Here is a 22382-nt window from a genome sequence, read left to right as displayed (position 1 = left end):
ATGCATAACCTTACACTTCGTCACATTAAATTAAATTCTCCTTTGCCCAGTCTGCCAATCTATCCAAATCATCCTGCAGAAAATAGACATCATCTGTATTAACTATTGCTTTACCCACCTTTGCATCATTCAAATAACTGAACAGTTCCTCTCAGATCCTTTCCAATATAGTTAATGAACAAATTAAACAGTAGTGGTCCAAGAACACAACTCTGCGCCACACCACTAGTCACAGACCTTCTTTTGGACTCTACTCCAGAATAAACTGCTTTCTGTTATCTCTCAATCAACCAATCTTACAATCTTATATCCATCCCCATGTGCTGCAGTTTACTAATTAGAATTCCATGTGGTATCCTGTCAAAAGCCTTTGCAAAGTCCAGCAGTATCACCATAAGCCCATTACCTTTATGAGCTGAGCTGTCACTGTATTATAAAATATGAGCAAGTTACTGAGGCATGACCTACCTGCTAGCCATACAGTATGCCATTTCCATCTATCCATTGCTGTACTTTGCTCTTGACCAACTTCTCCAATTTTTTGATAACAATTCCTGATATGCTGATCGGTTAGTAATTTGCTACATAAGTCTTGGAACCCCTAGTATATTCCATTACATGCTATCTCAGGTAATTATTCCTTAGTAATTGTATAAAATCCATTTCCTTACTCCACATGATGTGGAGTAAGCAAATTGATTTTACTTACTCTCCTCCTTTATGCAATGGAACCATTTTCCCCCTCTTTCCACCCCCTTGGGACTAACACAGAGCTGCGACTTAGATTAAACAATATGATCAAGGGCACTGACAATTCCCTAACCACTTCACATAAAACTTGAGCTGGTATACCATCCAATCCCACAGCTGATTTCACATTAAGGTTCTGTAATATGCTATGCATCTCCATTTCATTTACCTCAGTTCCTGTATAAGCCTTTGGCTCTCTCATTCCTGCAACATCACCATCTGGATGATATACTCTTGCGGTGTTCACTAAGTAATTCTACTATTTCGACTGATTCAGTTACCACCCTACCATTGGCAATCCTTAAAATCATTCTGCCATATACATTCTTTCTTTTACTTGAAGCATATCGACATAACTGTTTGGAATTCTCTTCAGCCTGCATTGCTAACTTCCTTTCATAATCTGCTTTTGCCTGTCTTACCACACTAGTTACCTTTCTGGCCTGTGCCTTCTACTGTTCAGGTGCCTGCAGGTCACCTTTCTCCTTAAATTCCCTCCATAATAGTTTCTTTTTTTGCAGCTCCAGCTTGATGATTATGATATTCATCCATTTAACTCCCACTTGATTTACTCTCCTGACTCTGGGTACAGTCTGCCATTACCTCCCTCAAACACTTCTTTACCACTTCCCATGCACTATCAACATCCAGCCCTTGCGGTTTTACATGCCACGGCACCGATCCAAGCAATCTCAGCTTGTCATACTTACCAGCTGTGTAATTCCACATATACCCAGTCTTAACTGAAAATTCCATATTGGCCACCTCCCAGGTCAAGATTATATGATCACTCTCACCAATTGGTGGAAATGTAGTCATATTCATTATAGACAAATTCTCAGATGCATTACTAGATCGAGCACTCTCGAACCCCCTAGTATATTCCATTACATGCTATCTCAGGTAATCATTCCTTAGTAATTGCATAAAATCCATATAAAATGCAAAGTAAATCAAGGAAATGGATTTTACTTACTCTCCTCCTTCAAATCTATGTTCCCATAGTTGAAATCCTCCATAATAATTACCTGTCCTCCACTCATCGAATCTATACTCTGGTTTGTAAATGGTGGTACTAACTTAGGCATATTATACACATTCTTATGGGGGGGGTAATGCTGATTACCCTACCTTTTTGTGCTCTAATAGCCTCAGTAACATTATTAATTTTCCCACCAGGAAAGCATGATTTTGTCAAATTCTCATCAATCCCATCTTTTATCTTTTATGAGTGAATCTCCATGCAATACTCACTAGTTGATTTTTCTTTCACTTGTGGTTAAGCCCTCATTTTTCTTATCTTGCATTTCTTTCTTTCTGTTATTTCTGTGAAGTGTTTTCCAGTATTCTTGAAATGAATAATAGGAAAAATCCGCTGATATGGTGTAGGTTTATTGCAACTTCTTGTAGGTAAGTCTGATATATATATGGTTTTACTCCATTTTCCAAGTAAGCAAACAGACAAGTCAAGTTTGTGCTTGCAAGTATTGCAAGTCTAGGTGATCCCACACGTAGTACAAGACCAAGGCAACTCATGGTAAAAGGTGGATAAGCTCTGATCACTATTCTTAATATTTACTCTAAATGCAAAGCACATCTCCTGGAAGAGATGTAAAAATCTCAGGATCCTCCTGAGATTTTTATTTAATAAGGTTAAAACACCTTATGGTAACTTGTTCTGGTAAAATACTTATAAGCTCTGTATTACTAAAATCTTGATATTTTTAGCCTGACTCCCGCTGATGAGACCTCAATAAAGGTCGAAACCGGTCTGGGTAGTGGCCCCTTGCCTTTAATACATAGCATCATACATCTCCTCCAGGAGATGTGCTTTGCATTAAGGGTAAATATTAAGAATAGTGATCAGAGCTTATCCACCTTTTACCATAAGTTGCCTTGGTCTTGCACTATGTGTGGGATCACCTAGACTTGCAAAACTTGCAGGTGCAAACTTAACTTGTTTGTCTGTTTGCTTACTTGAGAAATGGAGTAAAACCAGGTTTAAAATAGCTTGGTATCTTTAACATTTTTTATACCCAAGGTAAAATACTTTCTACACACACACACACACACACACACACACACACACACGTGTGTGTGTGTAGTGATCAGAGCTTATCCACCTTTTACCATAAGTTGCCTTGGTCTTGCACTATGTGTGGGATCACCTAGACTTGCAAAACTTGCAGTTGCAAACTTGACTTGTTTGTCTGTTTGCTTACTTGAGAAATGGAGTAAAACCAGGTTTAAAATAGCTTGGTATCTTTAACATTTTTTATACCCAAGGTAAAATACTTTCTACACACACACACACACACACACACACACACACACACACACACACACACACACACACACACGTGTGTGTGTGTAGAAAGTATTCATCATACATCTCCTAGAGGAGATGTATGATGCTTTGTATTAAAGGCAAGGGGCCACAACCTAGACCGGTTTCGACCTTTATTGAGGTCTCATCAGTGGGAGCCAGGCTAGAAATATCAAGATTTTAGTAATACAGAGCTTATAAGTATTTTACCAGAACAAGTTACCATAAGGTGTTTTAACCTTATTAAATAAAAATCTCAAGAAGAGATATAAATGTAGAAAGTATTTTACCTTGGGTATAATAAATGTTAAAGATACCAAGCTATTTTAAACCTGGTTTTACTCCATTTCCCAAGTAAGCAAACAGACAAACAAGTCAAGTTTGCACCTGCAAGTGTTGCAAGTCTAGCTGACCCTGCACGTAGTGCAAGACCAAGGCAACTCATGGTAAAAGTAGAATAAGCTCTGATCACTAATCTTGATATTTACTCTTAATGCAAAGCACATCTCCTAGAGGAGATGTATGATGCTTTGTATTAAAGCCATGGGGTCACAACCCAGACCGGTTTTGACCTTTATTGAGGTCTCATCAGTGGGAGCCAGGCTAGAAATATCAAGATTTTGATATTTCTTGATATTTCTAATCTTGTGGGTTGTGGCCCCATGCCTTTAATACAAAGCATCATACATCTCCTCTAAGAGATGTGCTTTGCATTAAGGGTAAATATTAAGATTAGTGATCAGAGCTTATTCTACTTTTACCATGAGTTGCCTTGGTCTTGCACTACGTGCAGGGTCAGCTAGACTTGCAACACTTGCAGGCGCAAACTTGACTTGTTTGTCTGTTTGCTTACTTGGGAAATGGAGTAAAACCAGGTTTAAAATAGCTTGGTATCTTTAACATTTATTATACCCAAGATAAAATACTTTCTATATATACACACACACACACACACACATATACAGGGTGGCCATAATTAAAGAGGAGATATCCAGAGCCCTGTAGTGAAAAATGTATTGGACAAAATTCAACCAAACTTGGTGTAAGTACTCTCTGGAATATGGAGTTTTGATTTACAGGGGAAAAAAAAAAAGCACAAAATTCTGCTATCAGTGGACAATTGGTGCTAGAATTGTGTGATATTGGCAGAATCTCACTGTTTCTACTGACGAGTTGGTGAATAAGAAAGACTGAAACAGATTCACATCATTCTGATAAGACTGAAATGCTATGGATCTCACCTTACTGTAACATGCATTGCTGGTCAAACTTTACTATCAACAATGCAGTAATGCTATGGTTGAGAATTCTGACATTTAAAAGGATATGAGAAAAGGTCCAATGACAATAACAATCTTAGAAAAATTATTTTATGATTTGAAAATAGCACATTTTTAGCAGTGAGGCTTGGACGAGGATGCAAACGGATTATTCCTCAACAAGTTGGTGAAGGTTACAACTACCGTCAAAGAACACACAATGAATAACGCACAAGGGTCCAGCAGTGCTCAGGCAACATCAAGGCAACTGAACATGCCATACTCAAATGTGTGAAAAATCCTAAGGTTTTTCCTCTACAAGATTTCCTTCATGGTGATGTGAAAATTCAATGGCAGTGACAAGCACATTTTTATCTGAATGGTAGTGTTAACTCATACAACTACTGCATTTGGGTTGCGAATAACCCTCATGTGTTCCATAAGATCCCTTTACACTCACTGAAAGTCACAGTGTGGTTTCACTGCATCGTTTATTATCGTTCCATACTTTTTCGAAGAACTCTGTCCTGCAAAACTAGTGACTTGTACTATCTCTGCTATTAGGTATTGAGATATGCTGCACAACCTTTTGTTCCACAACTGCAGCAGCAAAGATGCCTTGACTCTACCATATTAATGCAGATGGAGTGCCACCTCACATTGGATTGCTGGTACAGCGAATGTTAAGAAAACACTTCACAGAACAGAGTGATTAGTCATGCATTTCCCACGGTATGGCCACCTCGTGTGCCTGATTCCAACCCTTGTAACTTTTAGTTGTGGGGCCATCTGAAATGTGTGGTGTATTATGGACATGTTCTTGATTTAGCAACTTTGAAAGACAGAATAAATCAGCAATGTGAGGCAAATCAATGCTGATCTGTTGCGTTCCCCCTGTAGAAAATGTCATTCATGCAGTTCTTATAACATCTGAAAGGACATATTTAACCACATCTATAAGTTATATGAAACACAAAAATTGATTTCTTGCATCTCTTCTAGCCATTAGTTTAATTAATCCCAAACAACACGCTTATAGTACCAAATGTCCCCTTGTGGCAGAATTTTGTACTATTTTTTATATTCTGTAAATCGAAACCCCATGTTCCAGAGTGTAGTTACACCCAGTTTGGTTGAATTTTGTCCAATACATTTTTCGCTACAGGGCTCTGAACACCTCTTTACTTATGTCCATCCTGTATATATATATATATATATATATATACACACACACACATATTGTGCTACTGTTTGGTGATGATGAAAGTTTATAATTATCTCTAGTCACGTTAATCCTCAATTCTCTTTATTTATTTATTTCTGGGGTTTTATATTTTTATATTCTGTAAATCGAAACCCCATGTTCCAGAGTGTACTTACACCCAGTTTGGTTGAATTTTGTCCAATACATTTTTCGCTACAGGGCTCTGAACACCTCTTTACTTATGTCCACCCTGTATATATATATATATATATATATATATATACACACACACACATATTGTGCTACTGTTTGGTGATGATGAAAGTTTATAATTATCTCTAGTCACGTTAATCCTCAATTCTCTTTATTTATTTATTTCTGGGGTTTCAAGATGTTTCAATGCTTGCTAGATGCATAAAAAAGTTTATGCATCTTTCAAGAAATGTTGAAAATTATATGACTGCTTTCCCCCATTTCTGGTGAAATGAGCATATATTAATTCTAATTTGCTTACTGAACCAGGCAGAAATAACCCACTGTTTGTATGGGTGTGTTCTATTAATGTAGAAAACGGTATGTAAATTTGCTTATGGTATGTAACAAAAATAAAAATGATTAATATGAATGTATTCGTCCTGATAAACCAGCTAATCATTTGTTATAATTTGATTGCTTATAACATTGCATGTTATAAGCAATCAAAAAAGTACAAAATTAAGATTTCTATTTGCACAACAGATTTATATTATAGTTGCATCACAACAATATTTTCCCCTGCATTTATACCATTTGATCAACAGTTAATGAAAAGTATTTTTACGTTTGAAAATCTAACTTGATAATTACCTTTAACACCTGGATGATCATCTGTGGTGCACCAGTTTACTACTCTTTTTACAAAAGGCTCATTCTGACCCATAGCAACTGCAACATTCTCTGCATTAAAATAAATAAAATAAATGAATAAAAACTTCAATGGAATATAAGGGCTCATCACAGAATGCCCTTAACATACAAAGGATCTATTTAACTGTCTTTGAACTCATTCACTGAAAAAATACTAAACTACTCCCATAAGTAATAAATTTTATTCATTTGTCTATGCTATGATAAAAAACCTTGATCTCACACACCCATGCTATTACTTGGATTACAGGGATAACTTCTTCTCCTTTCCTCACATGATATATATTCAAAAAAAATTTTCCCCTGCATTTATACCATGTCTTGTTACTAACTTGTACATTATCATATTCTTACTCCTTTGTATGGCTCCAAATTTTTGCATTCGATAGATCTAATATTATGCAGGTTACTCACTGCAGACCCTTTCCAATGTCTACTCATTCCATTAATTAAAAGCTCATTATCATCATCATCATCAAATTCCTGTCATGTACCCTAAAGGGTGTACAGGATATGACAGTACTACATGAAAAATTTACATCATTACTAACTTCCTATCTACAATTTTCCTCCAAATCAGTCTGTTACTTGTCAAGACTCCATTATCAGATCTTATATTTCTATCGTCTAAGGCACTTTGTGCCGTATCAATCCACCTATATCTTGGTCTTCCTCTGGGTCGTTTTCCTGCCAACCTGGCAGAGAACACTTGTTTTGCTAATCTTTCCTCTCCCATTCTATTTAAGTGACCATACCACCTGAGATTAGCTCTGCTAATGCATTCCTGGATGCTGACAATGTCAAGTTATTTCCTAATATCCTCGTTTTTAATATGATATTACCATTGATGCCATCTGTTCATGCCTATAATCTTTCTCAGGACTCTCACATCTGTGGTCTCTAGTCTTTGGTCAAGTGTTTTACTTCTGACCCAGCTCTCAGATCCATAAGTTAAAACTAGTTTGAACACTGTCTTGTATACAGTTAATTTAGTGTTCCGACTAATTTCTCTCTTATTCCATATGAATTTATTCAATTGACTTCCCACGATACCAGCTTTGCTGATTCTGTTGTTTATTTCTATATTTAGTTTACCATCTTCAGTAAAAATTGTGCCTAAGTAGCTGAAATGTTTTACTTGTTCCACAGGTTCTCCATTCACAACACAGCTGACATTTTCAATGATTCTGCCTATTTTCATTGTCTTTGTCTTTTTATTGCTGACCTTCATACCATATCTATTACAACAGCTATTCAATTTAGTCAGAGAATCTTGCAGACTTGTAGCGGATTTATTTAGAAGTATAACATCATCCGCATAAAGAAAAGAGCTGACATTAACATCTCCAATTTTGATATCAGGTTTAATACCACTTTCCTTCATAATGTGATCCATATAGATAATGAATAACAGAGGGGATAATGTACATCCTTGTCTCACACCAGATTTAACATTAAACCATCTTCCTGTACTTCCTTCAATTCTAACTGCTGACTTACAACTCAAATAAAGACTAAGTATTGTTTGGTATAATGCCCCATTGACACCATATAACTGCAGCGTATTGAATAGCTTCTCTCTTGGCACCTTGTCATATGCCTTTTCCAAATCGACAAAACTTAAATACAGATCTTTGTTATATTCCCATGCTTTCTCGACTATTTGTCGTAAAATGAAGATCTGATCCTGACAGTCTCTATTTGGCCTGAATCCAACTTGTTCTTCACCAAGCTTTTCTTCCACAATTCTTCTCAACCGTTTCTCAAGTATACTTGCATAGATCTTGCCATGAACACTCAGTAGGGAAATACCTCTGTAATTCTCACATTCAGTTTTATTTCCCTTTTTATATATGGGTACTATGAGAGTTCTACTCCAATCATCGAGAATTTGTCCCTCAGTCCAGGCTTTCTGAACTATGCAGTGCAGCCACTGTAAGACTTTTATACCACCATACTTCAGCATTTCTGGTCGAATATCATCTACTCCTGCTGCCTTTCCACATTTCAAGCCTTTGATGGCTTTTTCTACTTCAAGTATGGATATGTATTCCTGACTGCATGCCTGGTCAGTGTTTTTTACCACTGTGCTGTCATCACTGCTTGTTTCATTTAGCAGTTTTTCAAAGTAATTACTCCATACTTCAAGGATATCTTTTTTTCCTGTTTTCATGTCACCTTTATCATCTCTAACTCCTTTTACAGCACTCTTTCCTCCATTCCTAAGCTTCTTCAACAACCTCCAGAATATTTTGCCACCTTCTTCATATTTATTTTCTATATTCTTGCCAAAGTTCTCCCATAACTTTTGTTTAGCTAGTTTTACACACTGTTTAGCTTTCTTACATTTGTCTCTGTATTCTGTAAGAGTAAAAGCTGACTTATTTGCCAGGAACTTTTGATATGCTTTCTTCTTTTCCTTCACTGCCTCTTTAACTTCCTGTGTCCACCAGGGAGTTCTGATTTTTTTATCCTTGCACACAACCTCACCACATGCCTCTCTGGCAGAATCAATCAATGTTTTCTTCAGAGTTTGCCACTGAATCTCCAAGGTTTGATTCCTGTTCTCAAACTCTTCCATTTTCTTTTCAATAATCTTTCTGTATTTTAGTCTACAGTTCACATCTGAGAGATGCTCAACTTTTATTCGCTTTAAAACTTTCTTACATGTTATTCTTTTCAATATGAAATTCAATCTTATCCTGCTCAAGACTAAATAGTGATCACTTCCAATTTCAAATCCTCTGAACACTCTGGTGTCCTGCACCAGGGAGAAAACATCACTATCAACAATAACATAGTCAATGAGATTTTTCTTATTCCTAGCCTCTTCTCTCCATGTGAATTTGTGCACATTTTTATGTTGGAACATGGTGGTTAGTAATAACCAGTCCATGTCCTGAGCAGAAATCCAACAGATATTTGCCATTATTATTAGCTTTGCTCTATTTCTCCAAATTTTCCCAAAATATTTTTATATGTCTCACAATCATTTCCTACTCTGCTATTTAGATCCCCAACAAGGACCAACTTTTCATTTTTCATTGTGTCAGTTGCTTTTTCTAAAGCATCAAAAAATTTCTCCACTTTTACCTTAGTAGAACCTTCTGTGGGACCATAGGCACAAATAAGTCCCATTGTCCAGTTCCCCATTCTCATATTTGCCCACATTACTCTACTCGAGACTGACTGCCATTCAAGAAGATTAGCCTCATATTTTGTGTTGAATACTATGGCTACTCCTTCTTTTCCTTGATTGTCATTGCCTGAATATAACATTTTGTATTTATTGCTCAGAAAGATCTCACCAGTTTTGGTCTTTTTTGTTTCAGTCACCCCTATTATGTCAATCTGGTACTTATCTAATTCCTCAGCTAGCTCCATTTCTTTGCCATTCAGGCTTCTTACGTTGATAGTACCGATCTTTAACTCTGGTGATGTTGAGTTGGGGTTTGTTTTCAGATTTGTTCCAGTAGACTTTTCGCTGTTTGCCCTGGTTCCCTGGCGAAAACAACGGGGGCCTTGTATAACCGGGCAACACCCCAGCCGGCATGAAATTTTGTCATGTTGTACCATCATTTTTTATTTTGGTTTAACCAATAAGAATACAATTTGGTCAGCTAAATCCCAAATTGCCAGCCCATCCTCGTTCGTTCAGTATCAAAGTAGATACCCAACAGGGTGCACTACGAGAAGGTGAGGATTGGACATTAGGTCAGAAGCCCTGGTTGGTTCTCCGCATTCCTTTAAAGGCTATGTGGAGGTCTCCTCTCAGTTATACAGCAATCTGGGCACTAGAATCTAGGCAGTCCCATGATGAGTCTCTGACTCCATGGAGGTCGGATGTTAATAAGAATAATATTGAGGTATAAATAAGAATGGTTTCTGCATGTTAGTGTTACACTTAATGAGTGTGATGTGTTTGCCACCATGAACTAGATTATCTAAACCATAGCTTGCCCAAGATGCTATGACAGATTCCCCTCTCACGAGTAAGATTCACATTTAAAAGAACTTCCTTCTGAAATAATAGTGGAATCAAAAGAAGATAAAACTCAGTGCACAACCACAGAATTACAGATCACATACAGTTAAATAATAAAATAAAAAAGTATATATAAAATTAAATTGGCTAAATGTAAAAAAAAAAGTAAATGTCAGACCATAGCTACTCATCATAAATTCACATACAGTAAGCTCAATAACTTTAATAACATATAGCAAAATAATTTTAATAGAACTATATCATTTAAAAATAAACAATAAAGAGCAGTCTAGCAGGTGAAGCTAAAAATATTTTTGAAATTTGAACCCATCACTTTCAAACAAATTCATGTATAAGCTAACAGTGATTATAGAAGAAAAAAAAAAAAAGTATGACAGAAATTAAGATACTGCAAAAACATTGAAGGATTGAAACAGATCAGGCAATTGAAACAGATAAAGCCCCCAAGGAAAAAATGAAATATTGGTAGAGATTGTTTAAGTCTGCAAGAGAAACAGCAAAGTCCTTTGGTGCAATTATTCTCATATATAAAGAAAGCTGTATACAGGAATGTACAAACTATAAACCAATAACTATTAAGCCATACATATATTACTTAAAAGAATTATACAAAACAGAATAGAAAATATCTTATGAACAAACAACAGGAGAAGAGAAAACAGGATATAAGAGAGAAGCAGTTACAGAATACAGCAGTTAAATAACTATATGCATGTAGCAAAATCATTGCATGTGAGGTACTGTTGCAATGAAAAGCACGATGTCGATCATATCCTAACTCCACGTGGTTCAGATGTTTGATGAGAGAGGACCAGACCTGGTATAACATAAGACCTTGATTTTTACTAGGTGTTTGATAGGGATATGCATGGTAGACATAACATGATTTTTTAAATAATGGTTTCACACATGTAAAGAAAACTAGAATTTATTAAATACTCCACACAAGAATGTGCACATCATGTGCATACTTCCACATATCTGTCACAGTCATCATATAAGGAGGAGGAAACACTAGTAAAGTTCCAGGGAAAAGGTATAGTTATTATTATTATTATTACGTGACACCTCCAAGGAGTCCAAAGCCTCTTCGAGAGAGGGCACCTACCACTCACTGTCTCCACGGCTCAACCCACCAACTACAGTGAACCAAATCATCTACACCAATGCTATCTACTGCCCAACAAAAACCACTAGTATTTTCACAGATGATCAAAAACATTCATGCCCATGGCAGGATTTGAACCCGCAGCCTTTTGGCTGGAGGGTGGATACACTAACCACTCGACCAACCAGGCTGGCATGTAATGTAATTAAAATATTATAAATAATTAACAGCAATTACTTTGCAAAACTTAAAGACATACAGTCTGTTTGATTAAGATCAGGATGGTGGCATAGGTCTTCACATGATTCAAGAAATAGATGATCAAATTTAAATCTATTGTAATGCAACATCTTTGATTCCAGTGAACTCCGTCTAGTGTCAATGGCATGAGAAGCAAGGCCTAAACCTTCTGATTTCAGAAATCTTATATAATCTCGATGTTCCTGGATTCTAATCTCAGCAGAATGGCCAGTCTGTGTAAAGTAGCAAAGATGACAAGAACAAGATATTTGATAAACACAGGCAAGGACAGAAGTGATATTTATCTTAAAAGGTGATATAAAAAAAAAAAAAAAATATATATATATATATATATATATATATATATAACTCCAGGCTGGTTTGAAGGTGGTATACAGATTACATTTGCAGGAAGTCCTTGCTATTTGTTCAGAAGTCCCTTTAAGGCAGGATATGCAAATCCTTTTAACATTAGATTGCCATCTTGGCAGAGGGGATGATAATTATTAATTATTTTCTGTATAATTGATAGAGTGAGTTTTTATTTTATTTAATTATTCTAATGGAAAAGAGTCAGAAGAATAAATGTGAACTAGTGTCGACAGCATCTCATGCCATCGACACTAGTTCGGGTGAATCATGTGAAGCCTTACATCACTGCCCTAATCTTAATCAAACAAACTGTATGCCTATCTTTAAGTTTTGAGAAGTAATCACTATTAATTGTTTATAAGATGAGCAGATGAGATTAGAGATTTGGGAGTGATGATTAACAGTAGACTGAAGTTTAGAAGGCATATTGCTAGTGTTGCAAAGGCTGCACATTGTAGTGCTACTATAATAAGAAGTAATCTAATATGTAGGAATAAGGAAGTATAAGGCACTGGTCAGACCACATTTGGACTATTGTGCTCATATATGGTCACCTGGTTTTCAATGTGATGTGGATACATTTGAGAAGTCGAGAGGCAAGTGACTAAGACAAAATCAGGACTTTGGAATGCTGGCTATGGACAGAGGTTGAAGAAACGTAGCTTGCAGAGTTTGGTGGATAGGAGGAAGAGAGGTAATACGATAGAGACATTTAAGTTAGTGAGAGGATTTTATGAAATTAATCCAGAGGGGATTATAAAAAGAGTAGAAGGTGAGAGGGGAAGAACCAGAGGTCATCCCTGGAAGTTATGTAAAAGTGTGGTGAAGAAGGGGAGTGAGGAGTAGATTTTTTACATGGAGAATTGTCAGTGAATGGAATTCATTACTAAAATGTGTTGTTAGTGTAAGGAGTGTTAAGGATTTTAAGATTCTGTAATGATAAATATTTTGTCAGTTGAATGAACCTCCCACGATGAGTTGGCCGACTTCAAGGGTGTAATAATAATTTTTTTAACTACTGTATTTGCCGGCACATAAGATGCACTTTTTTTTCTTTGAAAATAGGTCTGAAAAATAGGGTGTGTCTTATACGTCGATACACAGTTTTTTATTACTTTCATTTCTGGAAATTTTCTCTGTTCCAAGTTAAGCGATTTCTTTCTTGCTTCCTTGCGGTGTGTGAGAGCATTCCAGTTATGTAGAGTTCAGTGGATGCGTATGTGCTGTCATTGAAGATCACAGCTGTGTTCCTGTTCGTTTAAACTTTCCAATTGTTGTCGTGGTTGTTGCGAATAGTGACAAATTTCTGCCGTTAAATTTTCTCTAAATTTCTTGGCAAATTATGGGTGAAAAACGTCAGCATTGCTACAATATTGCATACAAGCTATGTGTGATTGCATATGCTAAACAATATGGAAACAGGGCTGCAGAGAGGAATTTTGGGCCATTCCCAACTGAGAAAATGATAAGAACTTGGATAAAGTTTTTTTCCTAAAAAATATGTACAAAAAAGGGGTGCATCTTATATGCCGGCAAATACGGTATATAACTATACTTGTTTCCCTGGAACTTTAAGAGTGTTCCCTCTAACTCATATGGCCACAACTGAGACACATGGAAGTATGCGCATGCTGTTGACTCATTCTTGTGCTCATAATTTAAATGCAGTAGCCAATTCTTCTACTTTCCTCCTGAATGATACTAATGATATATCAACTGCAATATATAGGAGCATTTAATCAATTCTAGTTTCCTTTACATGTGTGAAACCATTACTTAAAAAAATTGTATTGGATGGAAGTGCATAACATTTTAGAGGCCTTCTTGAATTTTCAGATATAACTATTGTAAGCAATATATGGTAATCTCAGTATGTCACCAGAGCATTTTATGACCTTCATTTGTTATGTGGAGGACTATGTTTCTTGTTTCTCAATATCTTTTACACGAATGGTCTTTGTGGACTTTCCCAGAGCAGCAGATTTCTGTCAGCTCCTTTAAGGAGAAAATATGGTCGTTTAGGCAGACATAAAAATATGAAGACTTAAAATAGAGAGACGAAGGCTATCATCATTTCATGCTGCTTCAATATTGTTACTATTCTATCCATTATGTTTCAGATATATACTCAATGGACAAAACATTAGAGATACCTACCTAATAGCATGTTGGTCCTCCTCTAGCATGAATAACAGCCAGTACTCTCTGAGGCATTGACTCTACCAGATGCTGGAGGTAATTCCAGCCATGCCCGTTGCAGCATTGTCTACAACTGCACCTCAGACGCCGGTCCTGGATACATGGATCTGATATCTTGCTCTACAGCATCCCATAGAGATTCAATCAGATTTAAATCCGGGGTCCACTGGATGGTCCCAAACTTAGATGAGTGTTCCTCGAGTCATGCATGGTTGTAGCCCAGTGGGGCGGCGCATTGTCCTGCTGAAACAGACCATCAGCTGCAGGATATGGGAAGGCCCTGAAAAGTGTGTAGGTGATCAGCCAGCACATTCTGGTAGCTCACAGTGTTAAGAACCTCTCCAGACACGCTAAGGGACCTAATGTGTCACATGAGAAGGCTCCCCAACCATCACAAAGCCATTGTCCTTGAACAGAGCTGACCTGGCACAATGGGGACTTGGCCTCATGCTGTCAACGCCACGCCCACACCCTCCCATCAGCTCAATACAACTGATAATGGGATTCATCAGACCACATGACTCTGGTCTACTATGAAGAGGTCCAGGTTTGATTGTCTCGATACCAGATGAGGCACAATGCCTAATGATGAGCTGTCAGCAGTGGCACAACTTGCTGTTTGTTGGTACACCCATTGATGGTATACTCGTGGTAAACCCCTGACATGGATGCCCTTGAGAATCCTTTGGATTCTTACCACTTTGGCGATAGAATGACCCATCTGTCTTTGTGCCGATAATACATCCACAATCAAAGTTGCTAAGATCGCCACATTTACCCATGTTTGTCAATTGCAATACACTGTTGGGAAGCCCCAATGTCTGTCTATTTACTGTCTGTATTCAGTTTAGGTACATTTCATTCTGTGTGGGGGATGCCAGTGTCAACTCTTCATCATCCCTATCTCTCATGTTCTGCCCATTGAATATACATGATAGACGGCCTTCTGTAGTTGTTCTGCTGTTAGTGTTTTAACGGAAAGCTATCCAGCATTCATAGGGGACAAAATGGTTATAAAGGAGGAGCTGAAGAGCTCTAGTTCTTGCTTTGCTTTTCACTATTGTTTGAAATATTGTACACCTTATTATACAGAGTTCTGATTACAAGCAATAATGAAAAGTGGAACCAAGAACGAGAACTCCTCAATTCCAGATAATGGTAGTGGGATATAGCATAGAGATATTTCCCTGTTTGTACTGGGTTTCCTATAGACAGTATATGTAAGTTTCATCAAAATATGGGAACTAGATTCTTAGTCGTATTTCGCAGTTCTCTACAGTTTGCCTCTCAAAATACTTCATGAACAAGTTTGCTAGTAGTGGGGGAAAGTGACATTAAATCCTTTATCTGCTCAATGAAATGCAAGAATTTCCTCACATAAGATTTTATCTTTCCTAATGTGGAACCTGTAACCTTGATGTTGTTTTTAAAAAACAATACAGGTGAATAAATCCCTGGCATCCAGAGAGCCATAAATTTTTGGCATTACCAGGCAAAGATCAGCCATTTCTGGATCTTCTTTAGGGATCTCTGAGCAGAAAAATTACATATGCTGTCTAGAGAAAAATGAGCACAAACCAGGAGATATCTCCATGCTACATCCTCTTGCCATAAGGAATATATATATATATATACACAGAACTATAATCCTATGTGATATAATGTACAACACTTTCAAACAACAGTGAGAAATGGAACCAAGAATTAGAGCTCCTCAGTGTGACCTTATCACAAAATAAGGTTATAAATGCAAAATGATAAACATTATTGTAACACCTTCCCAGGGAAGCAACCTCAAACAGCCAGGACAACTAAGATTACATGGACTGTGATTCCACCATATAAATCGAGCACATAATTGCATAGAATAGCAAATTCTCGAAATTCAAGGATAGCTTCTGAAATGTTCCCTCCCCATCTAATTCATTTTTTTAAAAATGATATATTAAACCATACCTGATTCTTGCATCAAATATCTAAAACCACATGGGGTTAAGATACAACGAACTTTTCATTGTAACAACTGTTTGTGATTGTCTTTAGGTATGAGATGAATTTCATCACCAGCGTGAGACCATTGGAGGTCTGAAATGATTTCAAAAAGTTCCATGTTCTCTAGAGTAAGGCTTCCATACTCTGTTAAAAATAAATAAAAATACAAAGAAATCCTTAGCCCATCCATCCATCCACTTAACATGCCATACATTTACAATCTTTTGTGAGCAGGAGTCATAAAAAAAATTCACAAAACTTAAATAATATAAGACAATAAGGAAAAATTTATGAAAAAAAAACTTACTTAAAAATGGCAAGCACTATGTAATGCAGATAAATTTTAGCAAAAACCAAAACAATAAAAATTTAGAGAAGTACTTTAACTTGGAACTGGAAGAAATACAAATGGATAAAAAAAAAAAATTAAAATACAAAGAAACTATTAGACACAGAATAAATGTAGTATGGTCTATCTGGTCTACTATGCTAAAAATAAAAAATTAAAATAAAAATATTTTAAAAACAATTAAACTACTAACTTCTATTTTATAAGATTTTCCACTCGTCAGTTACCATCTGTTACCTGGTGTCAAGTTTTACTATCCATCCACAGAAAATTATCCAATTTCATTTCTCTCATCAGTCATACTATTCCTCCTCTTCAAGTTACTTAAGGTTTCTCATATTGTCTTCTACCAGGAGGAGACCAATCAAATACTCTTTGTAACCACTTCACATCTAGCATCATTCTAATACAACCATTCCACTAAATTCTTTCCAATCTTTCTACTAGAAAATCTAGCTAGTGCATCCATCCACTAAGATTTCAAATTTGCTGGATCCAAGACAAATCAGCTCCTTCTTCGGCCATCCATTTCTACTGTAAACAGCCTTTTTTTCTGGTGCCGTATTAATGACTTGAGGGATCTCAAGAAACCATAAAAATTATTTTTATGGTTTCTTGAGCATGAACATGATTTTAATGGTATACAGAAACAAATGTGGAGATTTATTAATACATAAAAGACGGAAGAAGTAGAATACATCCCAATATTAAAAGTATAAATAAGCAAATTAGAAAATTATTTAAAAAATTTTTTTAAACAAAAAACTTGAAATAAAAGTAGATCTAGGTAAACAAAAAAAATTAAGAAGAAGAAATAAATACAACAGAAACAAAAATTGAAATACCAGAAATTGAAAATGCAATTCAAACATTGAAAAATAGGAAATATCCAGGTCTAGATAATATCAATAATGAATTATTAAAAAATGGTAAAGAAATTACAATATAGAGTTTAAATATACTATACAACCAAATAATAAATACCAAAAAGATTCTGGGAGAATGGAAAAAAAAGTAAAACAATACCAATATTTAAAAAAGGAGATTAAAAAAAAAAACAGAAAATTATAGAAGGATAAATTTATTAAACACCTCATTAAAAGTACTAAGAAGAATCCTAACTAATAAAATTATTATTATTATTCAGGCCTCCATGGGGTCAAAAGACTCATCGTGGGAGGTCCTTCCTAGGAAATACAAAGTCTATCATACCACTCCTTGAACTCATTGACCATTCTTGCTCTCATCACTCTATCAGGCAATGCACTTCATGGTTCAACCACACTCCATGCAAAGAAACCACTCTTTATTCTCTTGCTCACAGCTTCCTTTTGTAACTTCCAAGGATGGTCCCTTGTCATCACTCCTTCCCACTGTTCAATGAAGTGAAAGAACTCCCCAGTGTCTACCCAGTAACTACCTCTCAACAATTTAAAAGTCTCAATCATATCATCTCTTCTTCTATCTACCAAACTCTGCAATTCACATTCCAATCTGCTACCACCTTTATGCAATGGCACTATCTTACCTTGCTTCCATTCCCTGGGTATCGTTCCCATAGCCAGACTTTCATTGAAAAGCCAGGTCAACAGAGCTGTCAGTTCTTTAGTACATTTACTCAAAACCCTTGGTGAAATACCATCCAGCCCCCCAACTTTAAGGAGTATCCAGAATAAAGGAGATGAATTGGTGGCATTGATAGTGTCAGCCTGCCAGAGATTATTTGGATCTCTGAGACGTGGTTGACGGAAAATGATATAATAACAGGAATAGAAGTAGCATAGTACGGCGCATTTTTTGGCAGGATAGGAAGGGAAAACACAGTGGTGGAGTACTGCTTATGATAAGTGATGACTTATGTCCTCTAAGAGTAGAGGCGTTGGAAGGCAGTGACATTAATGGTTTTGAAAGCATATGGTGTGAGGTAGAGGTGGATAAGACAGGATATTTAGTGGGTGTTGCTACAAGCCAAGGAGCACAGAGGGTAGGGAGCAGGAGATGTCTAGGCAGTTGAGCTTGGCAAGTGCAAATAGAATGATTATTATGGGAGATTTTAACTACCTCAGTATAAATTGGGAAGAGGAAAATGCATGTAATAATAAGGGAATGGAATTTCTAGAATTCTTGAGAGACAAATGTCTTAGGCAACGTGTAACATAGGGAAGAACAAGAGGTTCAAGAGTTTTGGATTTGGTCATTAGAATCACAAGAGCTGATAATAACTGAGATGACATCTCTCCCACCAGTTGGAGAGAGTGACCATGTGAAATTGTGAAGGAATATTTGTTAGCAGCAATAGTAAGCTGTATTCCACCAATGAAGAAGAGGACACAATTTGGTGTAAAGTGGTCCTCACACAATGAATCTCTTGAATCCATGGAGGCCTGAATAATAATAATAAGAAGAAGAAAACAATGGAAATACAAGCAATGAACAACTGGGTATCAACCCAAATAATAAAATGGATTGAGCATGTGGAGAGAAGAAGTGAAGATAGAATAATAAAACAAGTCGATAGTTGGAAACCAAAGAATAAGAAGACCTATAAAAAGACTAAAAGATACCATTAAAGTAGACGAAGTCTTGGTCTTAACAGATATCACATGTAATGCATGAAGAAGAAGCATTAATGACCATCCATATGTTGAAATATTTTCAATGCCCGCTCTTATAATAGTCTTCTTGTTTTTTCATGTGCTTTCAACACTCCATAGGACCTTACTTATCATACATAATTTTCCTCTTGCTTGACTTATGCAATATCGTCCATAGATAATTAAAGTGCTTGACCATTTTTCTAGTCCTAGTATATCTAAGTCATATTCATCTCCTCCTATCACCAGATATTCTATTTTCTAAAATTTATCTTCAGTTCTTCCAATACATATACTGTATTTATTAACTCTTTAGCCATATATTCTGCATTATTTCTGTCTTGGGATGTGATCACCTAGTCACTGATGAAAAGTAAAGAACTTGTCACTTGATTCCCAAGGATTGATAGGGGATGGGTGTTCCACTTGGGAATGCCCATCCCTTGATAGGACATATTCCTTCTTTAAAGTATACATTAACTAAACAAAGTTGAAAAAAAAAAAGACTTGTAGACTTCTGAATTTTTCTAAAAAGCTGTTATCAGACTTTGACCGTTGCATGGGCTGTGCAACAGATCTTCTTAATCAGTTGGATTGGGGGGGGGGGTCATCTATTCCAAGTTTCCTAAGTGCTATCCACAGTTGGGTAACACAATTTTTTTTTTTTTTTTAAATTCTATAAAAACCAGATGAAGTTCTTGTCCTTTTGCACTCATCATCCTCTGACATCTGGCAAATTATGAATATATTTATGCAAAGAAAGGCTTAGGTGTCATTCATTACTCATAATAATGCTTAACAGTATAAACAACAACAAGAAGGGAAATAATACATTTATTAAACTCACTAATATTTTACTGGTTTTCTACCCAGAGCTGATGACTGTGACAGGCATGCAACACTAAACTAAGTAATTGCAGAAATAATTTAAATTGCAACTGACACCTAATGTCCTTACATGAAGTCCTCTATGGATTGGAGAACTACAAAGTTAATTTAGAAAAGTCTGGCTATTAGGTCTTAAAATGATAGTCTTTCAGATCTTTGGTAAATTAATACAACCCTACTTGTTGAGATTGGAAGAGTGCTTTATAGCTGAGGCCAATTCCAAGAATAGCCTCTTAGCCCTGTAATGACTTCTATGTAATATAGATGTTTTTCTCCATCTGATCCTATGTGAAGGAGTATCCAGGGCATGGTCTCTTCTAATCCTGACTTGACATAAAGACAATAGCTGGTAATTAGTTTACAGAATTAACAACACATATAAAGTATATTAATTAAAGGTAACTTTAATAAATAACTTCTATATTTCGGCAACGTCACATTGCCATCTTCAGGAACATAAAGATATGGTATGTGCATGCAGGCACTAACAAAAGCAAATGAGGAAGAAAGCAAGAAACTAATATTGTTCCTAAAGTCCTAATGGTGCCCTCTGGTGGGCTAATTTGGTTGACTTGGCAGTTGGGCTGAAGTTCTCAAAATGTAAGTCTCCCAAATTTGGGGTAGTTTCATGCACCCAAATTTGTTGAGGTTAGGAACGTTTTTTAGAGCTGCTGAAGATTCCTTGAATAATCTCTCGTATTTAAACTTGCTGCGGTGTATTATTTTTGTTTTCTTCCAACGAATTCTATGGTGGGTATCTAAGGCATGGTCTGCCAGCCCAGAGCGGCTGTACTGGTGGAACCGGATGTAGTCTTTGTGTTCTGAAATCCTGATATTTGTTGTTCTGCCTGTTTAGCCAAAGTAGGACAATTTGCAGCTGCAAGAGACCTGGTATACACCAGGTAGGTCTAGGGGAAGTGGTTGGTCTTTGGTAGAGCGGATAAGGGATGCCAACTTTTTATATGGTCTGTAACAGGAAGTAAGGTCATATTTTCTGAGGATATTGGTTATTTTCTCAGAGGTGCCCTGGATGTAGGGGATGGTGATAGATTTGGTGTAATCTTTATTGTGGAGGGGGGTTGTGGTTTACTGGTTTGAGTATTTTTTGGATTTTTTTGGGGTTATAGCCATTGGCTAAGAAAGTGTTGCAGATGTGGTTTAGTTCAGTAGTTAGGGCCTTGTCTTCTGAGCAGATTAATTTTGCCCTGTTATATAGTGTTTTTATAACCCTATATTGTTGTGAGGGGGGGGGGGGGGATTGCTGGTGAATGTATCTGCCAGTATGGGTGGGTTTTCTGTAAACAGAGAAAACCAAAGATCCATCAAGCTGGCGGGTAATTAAAGTGTCTAGGAAGGGAAGGGTATTGTTTTCCTCTTTTTCTAAGGTGAACTGGACTCTGGGGTGTTGGTTGTTTAAGTGTGTTAGGAAGGAGTGGAGTGAGTCTGAGCCATGTGGCCAAATAGCGAACACATCATCCAAGTAACGAAGCCAAATAGTGGGTTTTTGTGGGGCGGAGTTTAAGGCTTTCTCTTCAATTTAGCACCACAGTGGTGTTTCCCTTAAATCAAAAGGACTACAAAGGTAAGGTTAATGCTTTAGTACTAGACCGTACTACTTACCTCCCTATTGAATACAATCCTACCAGCTCTCAGATTAGAACTCTCCACAGACTCCTTAAGAAAGTCACTTCTTGGCCTGTGGAAGTCACTAATAAACTAAAACCTTATAACTCTAGACCCCCCCCCCCCCGATTATATGGACTCCCAAAAATACATAAACAAAATGTGCCATTACGTCCCATAGTGGATGACATTGATTCCCCCACATATAAATTAGCCAAACATTTAGCCAAAACGCTTACACACTATACTGGCAACACACCATCACACAAAAAAACTCAGCCCACTTTAAAGCCAGTGTAGAAAACCTCTCACTCCAACATAATGACATAATGGTCAGTTTTGACGTCTCCTCCCTATTCACTAACGTCCCACTCAAAGAAACCCTACAGCTCATCCAAGCCAAGTTTCCTCCCGATATCTCAGCCCTATTTCAGTTCACAATGAACTCAGGCTATTTTGTTTGGCAAGGAAAGTTCTACAAACAGATAGAGAGGACAGCCATGGGTTCACCACTTTCCCCACCCTTGGCCAATTTCTTTATGGAGACCTTTGAAGAGAAAGCCTTA

At 36.8% G+C, this 22382-nt stretch overlaps 1 protein-coding gene across 2 annotated transcripts in view; it reads right to left on the bottom strand.

Annotated features, from left to right (window-relative positions):
• LOC150096323 (rap1 GTPase-GDP dissociation stimulator 1-like) overlaps window positions 1-22382 on the bottom strand; it is a 266122-nt gene that overhangs the window by 58942 nt on the left and 184798 nt on the right. For both annotated transcript variants that reach the window (XM_090408894.1, XM_090408895.1), the window contains one exon: window positions 6386-6475. In XM_090408894.1, coding sequence (XP_090265020.1) covers window positions 6386-6475 — 90 coding nt within the window. The remainder of the gene's footprint in view (window positions 1-6385; window positions 6476-22382) is intronic.

Source organism: Typopeltis vanoorti, chromosome 19 (genome assembly GCF_054136105.1).
Source record: "Typopeltis vanoorti isolate ZY-2024b chromosome 19, IOZ_Tvanoo_1.0, whole genome shotgun sequence".
In the NCBI taxonomy this organism is placed as follows: Eukaryota; Metazoa; Arthropoda; class Arachnida; order Uropygi; family Thelyphonidae; genus Typopeltis; species Typopeltis vanoorti.
This window is presented reverse-complemented; position numbering and strand designations above follow the sequence as displayed.